Below are 15,663 nucleotides of genomic sequence, written 5' to 3' on the forward strand. Positions count from 1 at the left end.
ATCTATGTATACGTATTAAGACCCTTTGGGGCTCCTTTGAAACCAAAGTTAACATTAAAATGTGAAAGTGATTGAAAAGCATTGTTTGTTTCTAAGGAGCGAATTGTGGACTGGGAATCAGAAGCCTGGGTTTCAATCCTAGATGTGCCTCTACAGTAATTAGCTTCTTGGACAGGTCACTTAAGATAATCAGCATTTACTGAGCATCTATCTCATGCCTGCCCTGAGCTAGGTACTTAACTCACAGTATAATTTTTGCAACTCTTTGAGGTAGATATTTTTAGTATCTCTATTTTATAGACAGGGAGACAGGTTCAGAGAGGTTAAGTATCATGCATGAGGGTGCTCCCCTAATAAACAGTGGAGCCTGGACTCCGACTCAAGTCGGGGTCAGCTTACACTCCTGTTCCTTCCACTGCATCCTGATGAGGCCCCTCCGCCACCTTTTCATGAATCTGTAAAGTGTGGGCAACAGAAGAAACTCCTGAGCTCTGAGGATTTGCTCCCTAAGATCTTTTTTTTGAGACAGGGTCTTTCTCTGTCTCCCAGTCTAAAGTGTAGTGGTGTCATCATAGTTCACTGTAACCTCAAATTCCTGGGCTCCAGCGGTCCTCCTATCTCAGCCTTCCAAGTAGCTGGGACTACAGGCACGCACCACCACACCCAGCTAATTTTTCTACTTTTTGTTAGAGACAGGGGTCTCACTCTTGCTTAGACTGGTCTTGAACTCATGGCCTCAAGCGATCCTCCTGCCTTGGCCTCCTAAAGTGCTAGGATTATAGGTGTGAGCCACTGTGCCTGGCCCCAAATATTGTTTTCATATGAGTTCTTCATTATATCGTTTCTGGGTATGGGAAGAAGAGAAAATAAGTCTGGCACAGAGAACTCACTTAGGACTATGGCCTAGTGGTTACAGGGCAGGCTTGGGAAGTAGGCTTCCTAAGTTCACACCCTGCCTTTACCACTTTCTTTAGGCATACATTTAACATGTCTGTAACAATTTCCTCATCCATGACATGGATACAGTAACAGCACCTACCTCCCAAGTTGTGGTAAGATCCAAATAAGACAGTGCCCATAAAGTGTGCAACCCGGTGCCCCATACCTAGTAGTGAGTACTCCATGAAATGTTAAATGTTTATTAACCTGATAATGATCATTATGGACATTATAAAAGAAAGTATCTCAAAAGAGGCTAAAAGGGGAGCCCACAGAGAGGAAATAAATGCTTTTCAGTGCTCGGGGGGGGCCAGATTTCTTCTGACAGCCAATCGTAAGAAGTGGCTGCAGGTTCAGAGGCTCCCAGGGCCACTGTATCAGCCAAGAAGACACCAGAGAATCTTCAAAGGGTCTCTGCCAAGGGGAACTCCCATCACAACAGGGGCAGGAGCAGAGAGCAGCTGAAAGGCAGGAAGCCCTGTGCCTGCAGGAAACATTAGCTGGAGAAACAAAGTGTGCTTGGAAAAGATCAGCCCAGTACCAGGACTTGAGACTGGAAGCTTGGAAGCAGGAAAGGGAGCCCCACGGAGAGTTCAAAGTAACTCACTACTCCACAATTATTTCTGACATCTTTTCTATTTTCTCTGATTACCAAAGTAATACATTGGTGCTTTATAGAACTTTATGTAATTCAAAAAGCAAGGGTCCCCTATCTAAGTTTTTAGAATGCACAAGTCATATTGGCGAATTTTCTCAAAGTGAATACACCCATGTAGACAGCACCCCGACCGTGGTACAACTTATCAGAACACCAGAAGTCCCCCTCTGCCCCGTTCCAGTCATTACTGAACCCAACAGGAATCCCTTTCCTGATTTCTTTCACCACAGATTAGTTTTGCCTGTTTTTAAATTTTAAACAAATGGAATCACACAGAATGTACTTTCTTGTGTCTGGCTTCTTTCACTCAGCAATATATTGTGCAATTCGTCCACATTGCTTTCAGTATTCTGTTGTATAGATATACCACATTTATTCATTTCGTCATCAAATACTGATGTGTATTTGGGTAGTTTCCAGTTTTTAGTTATTGTAAATAGCACTAAGATTACTCTTGTACATATCTTTTGATGAATATATTATTCATTTCTCTTTTGTATACACCTAGGAGTGGAATTGCTGGGTTATAAGGTATGCATATGTTTGGCTTTGGTAGTTAGTGCTGCCCAAAGTTTTAAAAGTATATTCAAAGTACATACAATATCTCTGTGTAGGCCCGTGGAGAAACGCAGAATGTCACAATTCTCCAAGGGAAGAGGATGAGGAGGGGGCAGTCTGCTGGCACTTGTCCCATGGCCTCCTTATGGATTTCTCTGCCTCCAACCCACCCAGGACACCATGCCACTTGACATGCCCCAAATTCCACTTTCATCTTGTAATCCCTATCCATCCTCCCCAACAAAGGCACCTCTCTAAATCCAACCACACTTTCAGGGTAGCATTGGATTGCATGTCTGTCCACTTGCTAGCCTTGGACTGATTTTAATTGTTTCCTATATTCATTCATTCATTCATGTAACCAACATTGAATGCCTCCAGCTCAATTGTATTGTTTTAGAATCTGGGATTGGAGCATTGTACACACTCCTACCCTCATGGAGCTAACATTCTAGTAGGAGGAAACGGATTATAAACAAATAGGAATATGTTAATGGTGATAAGGGCTATGGAAAAATACAAAGCAATGTAAGGAGACTAAGAGTGGGGTGGGAGAGGAACACGCTATTGTATAATAGGGGGTCAGGGAAGGCCTACAGAGCAGACAAGATCTGAAAGACAGGATAGCTCTATTATGCCAGAAAGAGGCTGTAAGGAAGCAAGGTGGAACTAGGAAGACAAGAGGCCATTGTCAAGAGTCCAGGCACGTGACGATGGTGAATTGGACTGGGTGATGGCAGTGGCAGTGATGAGAAGTAACTGCACAAGCGTGTACTCTAAAGGTAGGGCCGACAACGTGTGCTGACGGATTGGCTGTGAAGCTGAGAGGGGAGTCAGAGATGGCTCACTTCTGCCAGGAGCAATGCCTGCTTGCACAGGACCAGGTCCTGAGTCCAGGATCTATTGATCGAATGGGGGGATGTCTTTCCTGGTTACAGCCAGCCAAACTTCCTGTGTGAAAGGTCTATTCTTTCTTACGTCAGAGATAGTATGGTGTAAGTATTAAAACAAAATAATTTGAGTCAGATAACCAGTCCCGGCTCTGTCACTTATTGGGCATCCTTAGGCAAGTTACATAACCTCTTTGAGCCTCAGTTTCCTCTTTTGGAAAAATGGGACAGAAATAGTACCTCATAGAGTTGTGGGGGCCATTGAGATAGTATATATAAACAGGCCTGCTATATAGCCTGACATCAAGTCAGGGCTTAAAAAATTCCTAAATTAAACCAGTTCCCCATTAAAACAAGCAGACAGAAGGCTATGGAGTAAGGGTTATCTTTATTTGGATTGCGAAATATAAATATGAACCAGGTTTGGAAATACAGGTTGTAACAGTTCAGAAATGGCACCAGAAGTTTCCAGAAGGGACCATGACAGCATACCTTTGTAGTTCTGATGAGGTGGGTGGGATTACACAAAAGCCTTTCCCACCTCCAATCTTCTCTGTAGCAATTGGTAGGTAATCAATTACCAAGAACAGTCAGTTCAACATTCCCTGTTCCTCCTCAGCCTTTCTCTTTGCTAATACCTTCTCCAGACTGTCCTCTGCTGTACTGATGCCTGCATGGAGTAGCACCAGAAGAATGGCAGGAGTAAGAGAAATGTCTTGACACAAGGGAGAGTGAGTTCCCACTCTGTGGGCCGGGGGTCATGGGGGTGAGAGACCAGGAAAGCTGCAGGCATGGAAGCCCAACCTCTTGTGAGATTTGGCAGGGAAAGGACACAGGGAAACACTGATATCTGTTACACTTTGACATCAGCACCTTGGGCTTTCAAAACACAAACAGTAGACAAAATCGCCTAGGCAAGACTGCAGTCCAACTCATAGAGTGGCTCTGACCAAGTTAATCCCTACATCCTGACCATACAGAACGCCCCCTGTGGCACTCTGATCATGGAAGATCTTCAGAAATGTGGACAGACAATAAATTACTATAGATGGGTCATAGAGCCATCTCAGCTTTGCGGCAAGGGAGGGTGGCACTGAGCCAGATGGTGAGGATGCCGGGTGGAGGGCCAGGAAATTGCCAAAGTAACAGTCTAGGCACTTGAAATATTATTGTTAGATTGTTAAAAACTAAATAAATTAACATACATAGAATAAAATAAATATATAATTTAAGAGGCATTTACAAACAAACAAACAAACAAAAAATAGTTGTTATTTTTCCATCTGGGTAGAAGTCCCAAAATTCAGAGTTCTTGGGCTTGTGGTATTTCACAGTTAGCTCATTGAATCCAGCGCTGGAAGGTCCAAATGGCAGATCCCTTGGTGGCTACTTGAGTACATGGCTTCTCAATCTTTGTTGCTTTCTTCCAGTCCACAAATCTTTCCTTCCTATTCTCCTTCTTCTTCTTCCTCTTCTTTTTTTCAGTCCAAGATCCTGGAGCATGTGGAATTTAACTGGCATTTTAATCCAGAACATAAGTGTTTAAAGAAACTTACGGGGGGAAGTGGAGTTTGGTGGAGGGGAATCAGAAGGGCATGAAGGTCCCTCGCTTTTGCTTGCTTTCTTCTGACTCAGATCCCATTGGACATATTCTTTTTGGCACTTGAAGGCTCTGGTATTTTGGCGAAGCAATTATGGGAGGCCCAATCTAGAAAGCAACTGGGGACCAAAGAGTCTTCATGGCTAGTTGTGAAGTCCTTCCCCTCTGCAGAATCTGCAATCAACTTGTGTCTTCTCAGAGGTAGCAGTCCCCAGCCGATTCCTAAAGCACAGGAGGAAGGCATTTAAAGCCAGGTCCGGTCTTAAGAGTGTCCTGGATCCAGTCTTAATAAGTAGAAAAAAATCAGCTGGGAAGGGGAGGAAAGGAGAGGGGAGAAGGGTGGGAGAAGCTGTCCCCTCAGGCATCTTTCTTGGGTATCTCTCTAGTAACTTTCACCCTAAGTGGAGATGAAGCTCCTAACAGTCTTTTTGAAAACAACTCTGCACTGGGACCCTAACTCCACAGTGGCCTGCCCCTCAACCCCTCAAGAGAAGAATTCAGCATGCATTGAAACAGATCCAGGAAAGGTAGTGATGGTGTCATGGAGCAAAGGATGGACCATTACCTTGAGCACAGGTCTCTCTCAGTGGGAATTAGTCATGCCCAACTTCACTTTCTCTTCATTTTCTACATCGTAACCTCCTCTCCTATGGTACCTGAGAAAGGTAAGTTGTGTGAGCATAAGTTCTGGCCACTATGACAAAGTGCTGATCCCAGAACAGGTCCTTCCAGAGAACTCTGCCACAGTGTTCCCTCCACTGCTTGGAAAAACCCAGAGGGTATGGCAGCCCAGAAGACCTCTGGTCAAAGGCCCAACTGCCCTGAGGAATACCTGTCTCTAACAGCAAGCTACAACGTACAAAGAGCCTTTGCCTCATTTATTTGATCCTTACAATATCCTTATGAAGTAGGTGGACAGATATTACAATTGTTGAAAGATTACAATCCTTAGAAAGACAAGTAACTTGTTCCAGAGGAACAAGTTACTTGTTCCTCTGGAACATGACAGAGGAGTCGCACTGCTTGAAAACAAGCAGAGAATAGTTGGTAGGTGTCCCCCAGTATAGAACATACCTGGATTGGAAGCATGGCCTGAGGTCCAGATGCCTCAAAATTGGAAGGATATACCAATAGCACCACCCCTGCCTCATCTACCAAACCACACACTAATGCCATCAAAGAATAGAGCCAGGAAAAAGAAATGTGTGAAGAAGTGGCTCCATGGGTGGTTGGCTGGGCCACAGAGGTAGGAAAAGAACTCCAATGAGGACCAGAACCTGCCATGGCCTGGCAAGTTTGACCCTGGACACTAGACAATGCACTCATGTCATGTCAGAGAAACCAGGTTTTTGGACAATCTACACCCAGGAACTGAACATGATTTAGGGGTATTGGAGAAGGGATTCATGTGATCATCACGTATAAGACCCAGGAGGAGAAAAATGGGAGTGATTTGCAGAAACAGCCTGCAGGGTCCCCCAAGACTCACCTAAACATGAGAAGCCCCACGATGACAAGCAAACAGACGGATGACAACACCACGGCCACCACTGCCAGGATGGTTGTGTGGTCATATGTATATAAGCGATTTTCCACTGGGAGGCTTAGTCCATGGCACCTCTCTCCATGGTAACCTGGGTGGCAGCTAGTTTAAGACACAACAAAGAGGAGGTGGGGTTAGTGGTTTGGTCTCTTTCTTAGCAATGGCCCATCTATATACACCAAAGCCCATTCCTCAAACCCTCAGCCTATCAACACCTGACCATGACCCCTACCCTTCCTCCATCCTTCTCCTTTATAGGAGACTCTCTAAAGCCCCTCTGGAAGCTCCATAGCATTCCTCCCTCACTTGGTGCCTTCCCCTTCTCTATTCCCTCTGGTTCTCTGGCCTGAGAATCCTGCTCCAGGCAGGGAAAAAGCGAGGGAGGACTTGAAGGTCGCAGCTAGACATGTTCCACATGTGGCTGATTTATTACACGTGTGTTCAGGCATTCTGTTTTAGCCACTTACGAGGACTTGGGCACAAGAGCTGGTGGGTTGAACTGAGGCGATTCAGCATCACATCACTCTCTCTAGTGAGGCCCCTCAACATTCTGACCTAGAAATAAACCCAGCCTTGCCCATCAATGCTTCCTTCGTCCAGTCCCTCTCCACACTGCCCTGGCTATTAATAGGCCCTGTTCCTCAGCCAGGAATCATTTTTCTCACGTTTCCTTCATTTAACTCCCAGCTCACCCTGGGTGCAAGGCCCAATTTAGGAGCTTAACTTTGGCCTCTGAACTCTGAACGCTGGGCTATCAGGCCTCCCTCATCACAGGACAAGGCAAACAAACCAAGATAACATCTTCCTGCCCAGCTGCCCTGCCAGAGCATGGAAGAATGTCAGAAACAATCCCTTGGCTCTTTTCACACAAGAAATAAATCAAATGGCAACTGCTTCTTCTAACACAAAGCATTTCCTTGAAGCTCTTAGGAAGCCTCAGAAGTGCTTGCCGTTGAAGAAACACACTCACATCCCTTCCTTTATCTGAGCACCCCAGAGATCCTTTGATGTAGGCAGGAGCCCGGTTGTACGAAAGGCGGAGTGGCTTTCCCAAGGTCACACAGCAGGGCAGAAACGTGGACATGGATTGCTTGACTCTGAGCTCAGTGTGCTGCCCACTCACACCCCACGACTGTCGACCCCCAGCTAGGCGGTGCAGTGGCATTGTCTGCCCGGGGACTCCAGGCCACTAGCTGCTGAAGAAAACACTGGGAACCTGGCAGCCCTCTATTCTGAGCTGTGCCTTCTCTGAGAAGGAGGTTGTATGCCTGGTACCTCAGAGCAAGGAATCCCTTCTTCCTGCTGAGAGGGCAGCAGGGAGCAGACCTGTCCAGACCCAGCAGTATCAGAGAGGCCCAGCTGGGTGGCACTGCATCCCTGCCCTGGCTTCTCCTGGGTGCTTTGAGGAACCACTTCACTGTAGGATAAATGTAGGTCAGGCCCACGATACATACAGCATAGTACACAGTTCCTTCCCCAGCCTCTCCATGCATCTGTCCCATCAGCCCAGGTGGGTAAAAAAAAAAAAAACAACAACAAAAAAGGATCCCCATCCCACCAGGACATGGGGACACTCCCAGGAGTACCCCTGTAAAATTACTTGTGCACAGTACTTTACCGTGAATAAGCCACTGGCCTTACCTACTAGCTCAACTGAACCTCATTACACTCTGATAAGCAGGTACAGCCCCATTTTACAGATGGAAAGACTAAGATTAAGGGCCAGATAGGTTAAGTGATTTGCAAATAGTTTCACAACTAGGAAGCAGCAAGGCCCAGACTAGGAACCAGTCTTGGCAGATTCCAAATTCATGATTCTTTTTTTTTTTTTTTTTTTTTTTTTTTTTTTTTTTTTTTTTTTTTTTTTTTTTTTTGTTGAGACAGAGTCTCACTTTGTTGCCCAGGCTAGAGTGAGTGCCGTGGCGTCAGCTTAGCTCACAGCAACCTCAGACTCCTCGGCTTAAGCGATCCTACTGCCTCAGCCTCCCGAGTAGCTGGGACTACAGGCATGCACCACCATGCCCGGCTAATTTTTTCTATATAGATTTTTAGTTGTCCATATAATGTCTTTCTATTTTTAGTAGAGACGGGGTCTCACTCAGGCTGGTCTCGAACTCCTGACCTTGAGCGATCCACCCGCCTCGGCCTCCCAGAGTGCTAGGATTACAGGCGTGAGCCACCGCGCCCGGCCAAATTCATGATTCTTTCCACTCCAAACAGTATAGGTAACCCCAAGGAAACACATACCTGATAGGTTCATGGTACTGTCTGACCTTGCTGTCTATTATTTATTATTCATAGCTTGAATAATAAATAATAATAAATAGCAAACATTAAAGGCTCACCATGAGCCAAGTACTCTGTGAAGCAGGAGTTACAATTCCCATTTTAAAGACAAGGAGATTGAGGCTTAACTTCTGTTAAATAACTTGCCCAAGGTTACAAGGCTAGTGAGTGGTAGAGCCAGGACTCAACTGAGCAGTCTGAATAACTTCAGAGACTCTGCTCTGCTGGGGAGAGGGAAGCTGAAGCTGAATTTATTTTTCACTTCCAGCCCATCCTTCAAACCCCACAGGTAGTTACTCAGATGATAGAAATAAAGCTTGGCCTCAGAGTCCCACAATTCAGTTACATAATCCCTCCACCCCCACCCTGAGTCAAAAGGATAATAATGTAAACATCCTAATATTACCCACTTCCCCCTCCCTTTGCAGACGACTCCTGGCTTCCCCAGGAAAGGAGGAGGGATGAGTACATTCCAAGCATCCTGGGCTGGGGATGAGATCGTGTGTCTTGTCCAGAGCCAGCCGCCCATCAAACTAGGACACGTTCCTCCTACCCACGTCTGTGACCCATTTCAGAACTTGTATTACAACAGAAACAAGAACCCTCTAGGGTCCAGAGACATCTTCCAAACCAGATTTTTCTGCTCCTACGCCAGGAGGCGGAGGGGGCACCACTGGATGGAGGAGACTCGGAGTACATGAGTTCCAGACTGGTCCTGCTGCTATTTCTAGCCAGGTGATCTTGGGCAAGTCATGTTACCTTTCTAAACTTTGGTTTCCTCATGTAGAACACAGGGATAATAAATGCCTGCCTCATTAGAGTATTGTGAAAAGATCAAATGAGATAACATAGAGAAAGTACTTAATAAAAGGCCAAGTCCCACACTGTATGAGTTCTTTTATAATCAGACTCCACAGGGTATTGCCCATAATGAGGACTGGGGAAGCAAAGTCAGATGGAGCCCAAGAGCAGGGGCTCACGGTTCCTTCCTGGGCAGTGAGGCCAAGTACAGCCTTCAGGAACTGTCTTTCTTCAAGCTCTGAGTCGTCCTCAGCCCAACTGCCCCCAGGTTTCTTCCAGCCAAGGAAACACTGCAGCCAATTTCTGGGTCAGCAGCCAGTCAGGAGTCCCAGGAAACTACTCTTTGAGGGCAACTTTTGGCTAGTGACACAAAAGGGTTTTCCTGTTTGTGGTGGCTGCAGAGGCCTGGTTTCGGAAGCTGGCTAGCCTCGAGCTTACCACGGCAGCTTAGACACACCCTGGCTGGCGGTTTCTGGGTCTGGAGGCAAGGAAGAGTCACAAAGGGCCCTCGACATAGGGGCACAGATGTCACATTCCCCCAAACCAGGAATTCTGTGTCTTCTTTCTGCTTTCCGCCCTGAGTACCAAGGGCCGGAGGCAGGAGGGAGCCAGACATCTGCCCCTTGAAAATCTGCCTAGGAAGCTGATATAAAGTCTTCAAATCAGATTGCTATGCTCTTAGGCTAGTAAAAGCCTAAGAGACCTCTAGGACAGCAGCTGACCTCTATAAAATCCTGCTCAAACTCTATGAGGACAGATAGAGGAAAGAAGGACAAAAGCCAACATCCAGTGTAGCCTGGGGCATGAAAAACATGCTGGACTAGGAGTCAGGCACCTGAGACCCTCTCCTGCGTCCATCTACTTATTTGGCTATTGATCCCAGGCAGACTACTTCCTACTTTCTGGCTCCAGTTTCCTGCCCTTGCAAGTAAAGATAGCACGTCTTGCCTACCTAGGAGAGGATTTTTGAAAATCCCAGGAGACTCTATCTTCCATCCCCTAGAATAGTGTCTGGCACCAAATAGGTGCTCAACACACCTTTTAGGCTCAACTCATATTAAATATAAACACTGAACCTCGGAGACAAAAGACAGAAGGCATTGTTGTAGTTATCACCATCCCTAGGGCCACTGGGAAGGTGGCCTGGACATGCTTATCAGGTTTGCTGGGCTTCAGTAGTCAAATGAGCCCAGCTCTCCAGGACAGCAGCCTTAAAAGGCTTCTCAGCCAAGCAGCGGAAGCCCCACATCCATCTACCAAAATGCCAGGACCAATTTGGCACAGACAGATTCTTCCAGGTCTCAATCCATCTTGACTGCCCAGAGTCACTTTCTCCACCCTGTACTAATGATGCCATTTTACAAATTTAAGACAAACATTTCCTGCCCTGTCCCAAGACCTTGGGGAGGATGATAAGGGGACTCTCTATGCCACTCTCAAACAACCCCCTCCAGTACCAAGCTCCTGACAAAGATGTTATAGAAAAGGACACACAAGTGACTGTGGACATGGTGGGGAGTGATGGTTTTGTCTGCCAACTGCCAAATACAGGGCAGCTCTGCTATGTGCGATCAGACAGCACAATGAAGCTTAAAAAAGCCAAGGGAGCTGCACCAATCACAGATAGAAGAAACACCAGGCAGCCAGCCTTCTTGACAGGCTGGGAGGTGGTATGCACACAACAGTCTCCTGGCCCTGTCCAGAGTCTCCCCACAAGGCCCCCAGAGCCTGCCTCCCCAAGGGAAGAGAGTGAATGTTTGTAGCCTGACGTGGGGTGTTGGCCTTGGGCACAGTGGAGACATTATGCCTGCCAGAGAGCATGGCAGTGCTGTCATCCCTGAGGGGCTGCCAAGGCAGGCGTTTGCTGGGTTTTGCCTAGGAGAGAGGCTAAGGAACCCACAGCCCCTCCGCCCACGCCCCGACCCAGGGAAGGGGTGATGCTGCCTGACCGGGGGCTGATGCCTGCTGGGTCGGGTTCCATTTCCTGTTCATCCTGCACAAAGGCAGTGTTCTCCCACTCCCATGGCCAAAGGCCAACACTCTCCATGTCTCCCACCGCCTGGCCCTTGTTGGGGTGGGAGAAGTGAGGAGGGGCTTCGACCTTCTCCTATGACCTTCGACCTTCTTCTTCCCTCTTTGTACACTCCTGCCATGCCTCAGAATCAACCACATTTGCTCACTCACGTGCACACAAACCCAAATACACATATCCCTAAACAGTATGTATCCAGATGCACCTCATACCTGCCTACAGGGGCTCTACTCCACCCTGGAAGGCCACTCTGCCATGTTTCCTAGAGGCTTCTCCCTCCTAGAGTAGGGCATGGGGCAGGAATGAAGGGCCTGGCTTCAGGTGCCAGCTGTCCTAGCCACATGCTCATTTCCGGGCAAGAGGAAACGTCCCCAAGGATTAAAGAGCGTCACAAACCCATGACACAGGAAATTACATCCTACAGGGTGGGGAGTGAGGGGGAGCTTCCGCTGACTAAAAATATTTCCCCTCCTCCCAACTTCCGCCCAAAGGTTGAGAAGAAACTGGGTGAAATTATGAATTCAAGGAACAGTGACAACGAGGAACAGCCATGTGGCTTACATAGTGTGCTGACGAAATTCAGCCCTGGGGAAGGGACACTTACATGCAGGATGGAGCCCGGAGCTCCTTCACATATTTGCATTCTCCATGGATGCAGAAGTCCTTATATTTCCGAAGACATGGGTCTCTCTTCTTCCCTAAGCCCCTGCCTTTCTTCTTTCTTTTCCCATGCTCCTCCTTGCTTGGTGTGGCCAGAGCTTGTGGCTTGGAGGAGAAGGCAACTGCAGGAGAAAGGCACCCTGATAAGTCTTTGGCTCTTCACGGGGGGAGAACAGAAGAACAGACAGCACAGTGTTTGGAAGGGGTATGTACCCTTCATGCCACTGATGTCAGAGCCTGGAAAGGCCCCTTGGCTCGGTGCCTCCCAAGGGCTGAAGGTAAACTGGGCAGAACCATCAGAAAGAGGGTACCTCAGTAGGAAATAGAAGCTAGGGTGGGTCCCAGGGAAGGCATTTCACAGTCTCCGTTTAAGAGTCTCATTCCAAGGATGCTAGCTTCTGTCGAGTAACGACAGCTCACTGGGCAATTCTACCAAACTCATGCCCACCCCACTGTCCACCTTCTACCATCTCCTACTCTCCTACAAACATTGCATTTTATTTTGGCAAATCAGCCTCATTTCCTGAGGCTGTACTCAGTGACCCATTTGCAGAAAGTGTCACAGGCAAAATTGCCTCTGGAGAAGGTACTTGGAAGTTATATGAGTAGAGGGCTTCTAAAATAAAAACAGTGTCCATATGTTCAGGTGGCCCCCTCTGGAGCACCCATTAGTACCAGAGTACCATGAGCTCAAGGTAGAGCCTGGCTCAGGAACAGCAAGCAGGGCCATCCCTGATCAGGGACTTGCTTTTTCAAATTCAAACAAAATATTTACCCTGCTCTATGCCCTTTACGGCTTGCCAACTTTCTCAAAGATCCATTTACATTTATCCCTAAATGTCCTGTTCAGAGCTCTCTGGGATGAGGGGTACAGTGTGTACAAGAGGTAGAGAGATGGAAAGTAAGGAACTGTCCAGAAGGAACTGGAACAATGATGACTTCCCGCTTCTTTCCAGGCTTCAGAGAGAGTAGGGGAAAAACATCCTCACCTAGACATCCAGCGGGACTGACCATGGCTATGCGCACCAGCCAGGGGTCTGGCACCAGCCCCATCCTACTACCCTATTCCTCCCATCCTAACAGGAAAGAGGTGCCCACATCCATGGCTATAGCCATGTGTCTAGCAGAGGGGTGAGCATGACACATTAGACTGGAGACCTAGAATCCTCAAGCTGGAAGTGACTTCAAAGAATATCATGACCCTCCATTTTCAGATGAAAAACTTGAAGTCCCAAAAGGCACAGTGACTTGTCCAAGGTCACATGTGTTTGGGATTAGAACTATGGTCTCCGGACTCTACATCCCATGTTCTTTCCCACTACACCCAACTGCATCACACACTCCTATCTATCTCCTCCCTCCCACAAATGGGGAGCACTGTGGTGTTGAGCCAGGAATGAATGGGCTCTGAAGTCTGTAGACCTGTGCTCTAATTTCAGTCATAGGCCCTTAGGCAAGTCACTTAACCTCTCTGAGCCTCGAGGATCTTGGTCAAAATGGGTAGCGAGAGTAACTATCTCAGAAGGTTGCTACTTCAGAAGGTTGCTACGAGGGTTAAATTAACCAGGATAACATATCAAATGCCTACAATACAATAGGCATTTCACAAATGGTAGCAGTTATTTATTTTAGGTGATAGGATCACCAAACCTGAAAACCAATCCTCACCTTCCAAAGCCAAGAGAAGGGAAGAGAAGTAGGTGCCAGCAGCCCTATGGTCCCTAGTTTCCTATGGTCTAGGGCTAGGCCCCTTCAGAGCTTAGAAAGTGAGGCTGGTAATCAGAGGAACCCAGGGCTGTGGGGAAGGCAAGGCAGGAGGGCCAAGCCATCAGAAAGAGGGAGAGAGTGCAGGGTGACAGCCAGTGTCCTGCCGTGGAGAGGGAGCAGTGAGTCAGGTCTGCAGAGGTATGAGAAGTAGCCGTGTGGGTGTGGGGTGAGTCACAGCCCAGCCCTGCCCAGCTTTGGAGGAGAGGGCCAGGAGAATCCAGGCTGTTCAGGCCATGGGCGACCCCAGAAGGCCATTGAGAGAGGATAAAGTGTGGAAGCCCAGGCTCAGCTTTGGAGCAGACTCTTGATTTATACAAAGTAGACAGAGCACCCAAGGGAAGCTCCTGGTAAGGAAGGAGAAGGGCACCTGAGGAGCAGGCAGGGCTAGAACAGGTGGGCATCTTTCCAACCAAATATGGTCATTCCGGGGCTACAGGGGTTACTCCCTACTCCACCCTGGAGAATCGCTGCAGGTGGCCCAGGGCAGGGAGGCCAGCAGGCTCTGGACTCTGCCCTATGCCTGTACTCAGCCACAGCCACATACAGTTGTTGGAGGATCTCACACAGCCCTTCCCCCTTGGAGTCTCCCTAGAAACTCAAAGTGGTCAGGAGGCCTCCAGGCTTGCAGTAGCATCAGAGATACCCAGGATTTCAATCGGCCCCCAAGGGAACCAGTGCCCACCATTCGTTGCCTCCTGCAGAGGTGCTGTCCTCACCTAGGGAGGCCAAGAGATCCTCATCCCCCTTTGTTTCTCCAACCTGGAGACAGGCGGATGGAAGAGACTGACACTGCACACTTTCTATGTGCCTGGGCAGCTCCACATCGGTTGTATCTATTTTATACATAATGGTCCTTTGATGTGGGAATTAGGGCTTGCGCCCATTTTTGCATAGGAACTCTAGGGAAAGCATATCAATCATTCCTTTTTCCTGTCACCCAGCTTACCTCAGAGGAATGTACCAACCCCAGACAACTTGCCTGTTTCAATTTCTCCAAAGTACCCAGAGGCAAACCAACCCGGGCAGGTGAGACAAGGACAAGACAGTGGGACCTATATTTCAGAATCCGCCAGTCCCCTGCCAGGCCGATCAGCTTTTCCTTAAGGTCCTCCATGAACACTCCCAAACCACAGGGGTGCCCAAACAGCATGAATCTCGGATCCGCTTATTCCTCAACTGCCCACCAGGGTCCGAGGATGGGTGGCCCCATACCTACCTCTAAAAAGGTCCAGATCTGCCTCTTCCAAGTCAAGGACTTCCCGGTCCCTGCCGCCTCCAGAGGGTAGCAGCTGGTCCGTAGATCCAGTGGGAGGGTCTGGGTTGCTGGTTCCAGCCGCCAGCCCTCTCCGAATCCTCTCCAGGCTCTCGCCAGTCACCAGCGCCGAAAGCACTGTGGGCGAGGGGAGGCCGCATCAAACCCCCCGCCCAGACCCCTGGCCAGCAAGCACCGATGCCGACGCCCGTCCGCGAGGGCGCGCGGGCCCCACCAAGTGGCCCGCGCCGGGGGCGCTGCAGCGACCTTCCCCCGTGCCCCCAGCACAGCGCCCCATCCCCCCGACCTCCGGGGGCGTCAGCAGCCCTCTTACCTGCAGCCAGAAAGAGCTTCGGCACCACCGACGGCAGCAGCTTCATGATCCCGGACCGAGTGGAGGCGGCGAGGCAGGATCACTTTGGAGGCGGCGGCCGCTGGGCGCTGGCACGGGAGCTGGGTGGTGGAGTGCAGGCAATTCGGCCGGGCACTGCGTTCTGCCTGCCTCCGGGTGCAAGCGTGGCTGGGACCTGCGCGCAGCTCGCAGCCGCCGTGCGTCTGTCTGCTCACTTCGCCGGTCCGTGCGTCCAGCCGACCCCCGCCCCTCAGTCAGGCCCCAGCGGCACGCGGCGCGCGGCTCCCACGGCGGACTGAGCGCTCCGGCGCGCGGCCGGGGATAA

At 48.9% G+C, this 15,663-nt stretch overlaps 1 protein-coding gene across 1 annotated transcript; it reads right to left on the reverse strand.

Moving 5' to 3' along the window:
• Nucleotides 1–3,414: 3,414 nt before the first annotated feature.
• HBEGF (heparin binding EGF like growth factor) lies at nucleotides 3,415–15,663 on the reverse strand. The gene is made up of 6 exons (XM_069484112.1): nucleotides 15,321–15,663; nucleotides 14,951–15,124; nucleotides 11,912–12,089; nucleotides 6,135–6,290; nucleotides 5,211–5,301; nucleotides 3,415–4,867 (listed from the first exon to the last, which is right to left on the reverse strand). The coding sequence occupies exons 1-5, from the start codon at nucleotides 15,364–15,366 to the stop codon at nucleotides 5,229–5,231; spliced, it is 627 nt and encodes a 208-aa protein (XP_069340213.1). The 5' UTR covers nucleotides 15,367–15,663; the 3' UTR covers nucleotides 3,415–4,867; nucleotides 5,211–5,228.

The sequence above is a fragment of the Eulemur rufifrons genome, chromosome 10 (assembly GCF_041146395.1).
Source record: "Eulemur rufifrons isolate Redbay chromosome 10, OSU_ERuf_1, whole genome shotgun sequence".
In the NCBI taxonomy this organism is placed as follows: domain Eukaryota; kingdom Metazoa; phylum Chordata; class Mammalia; order Primates; family Lemuridae; genus Eulemur; species Eulemur rufifrons.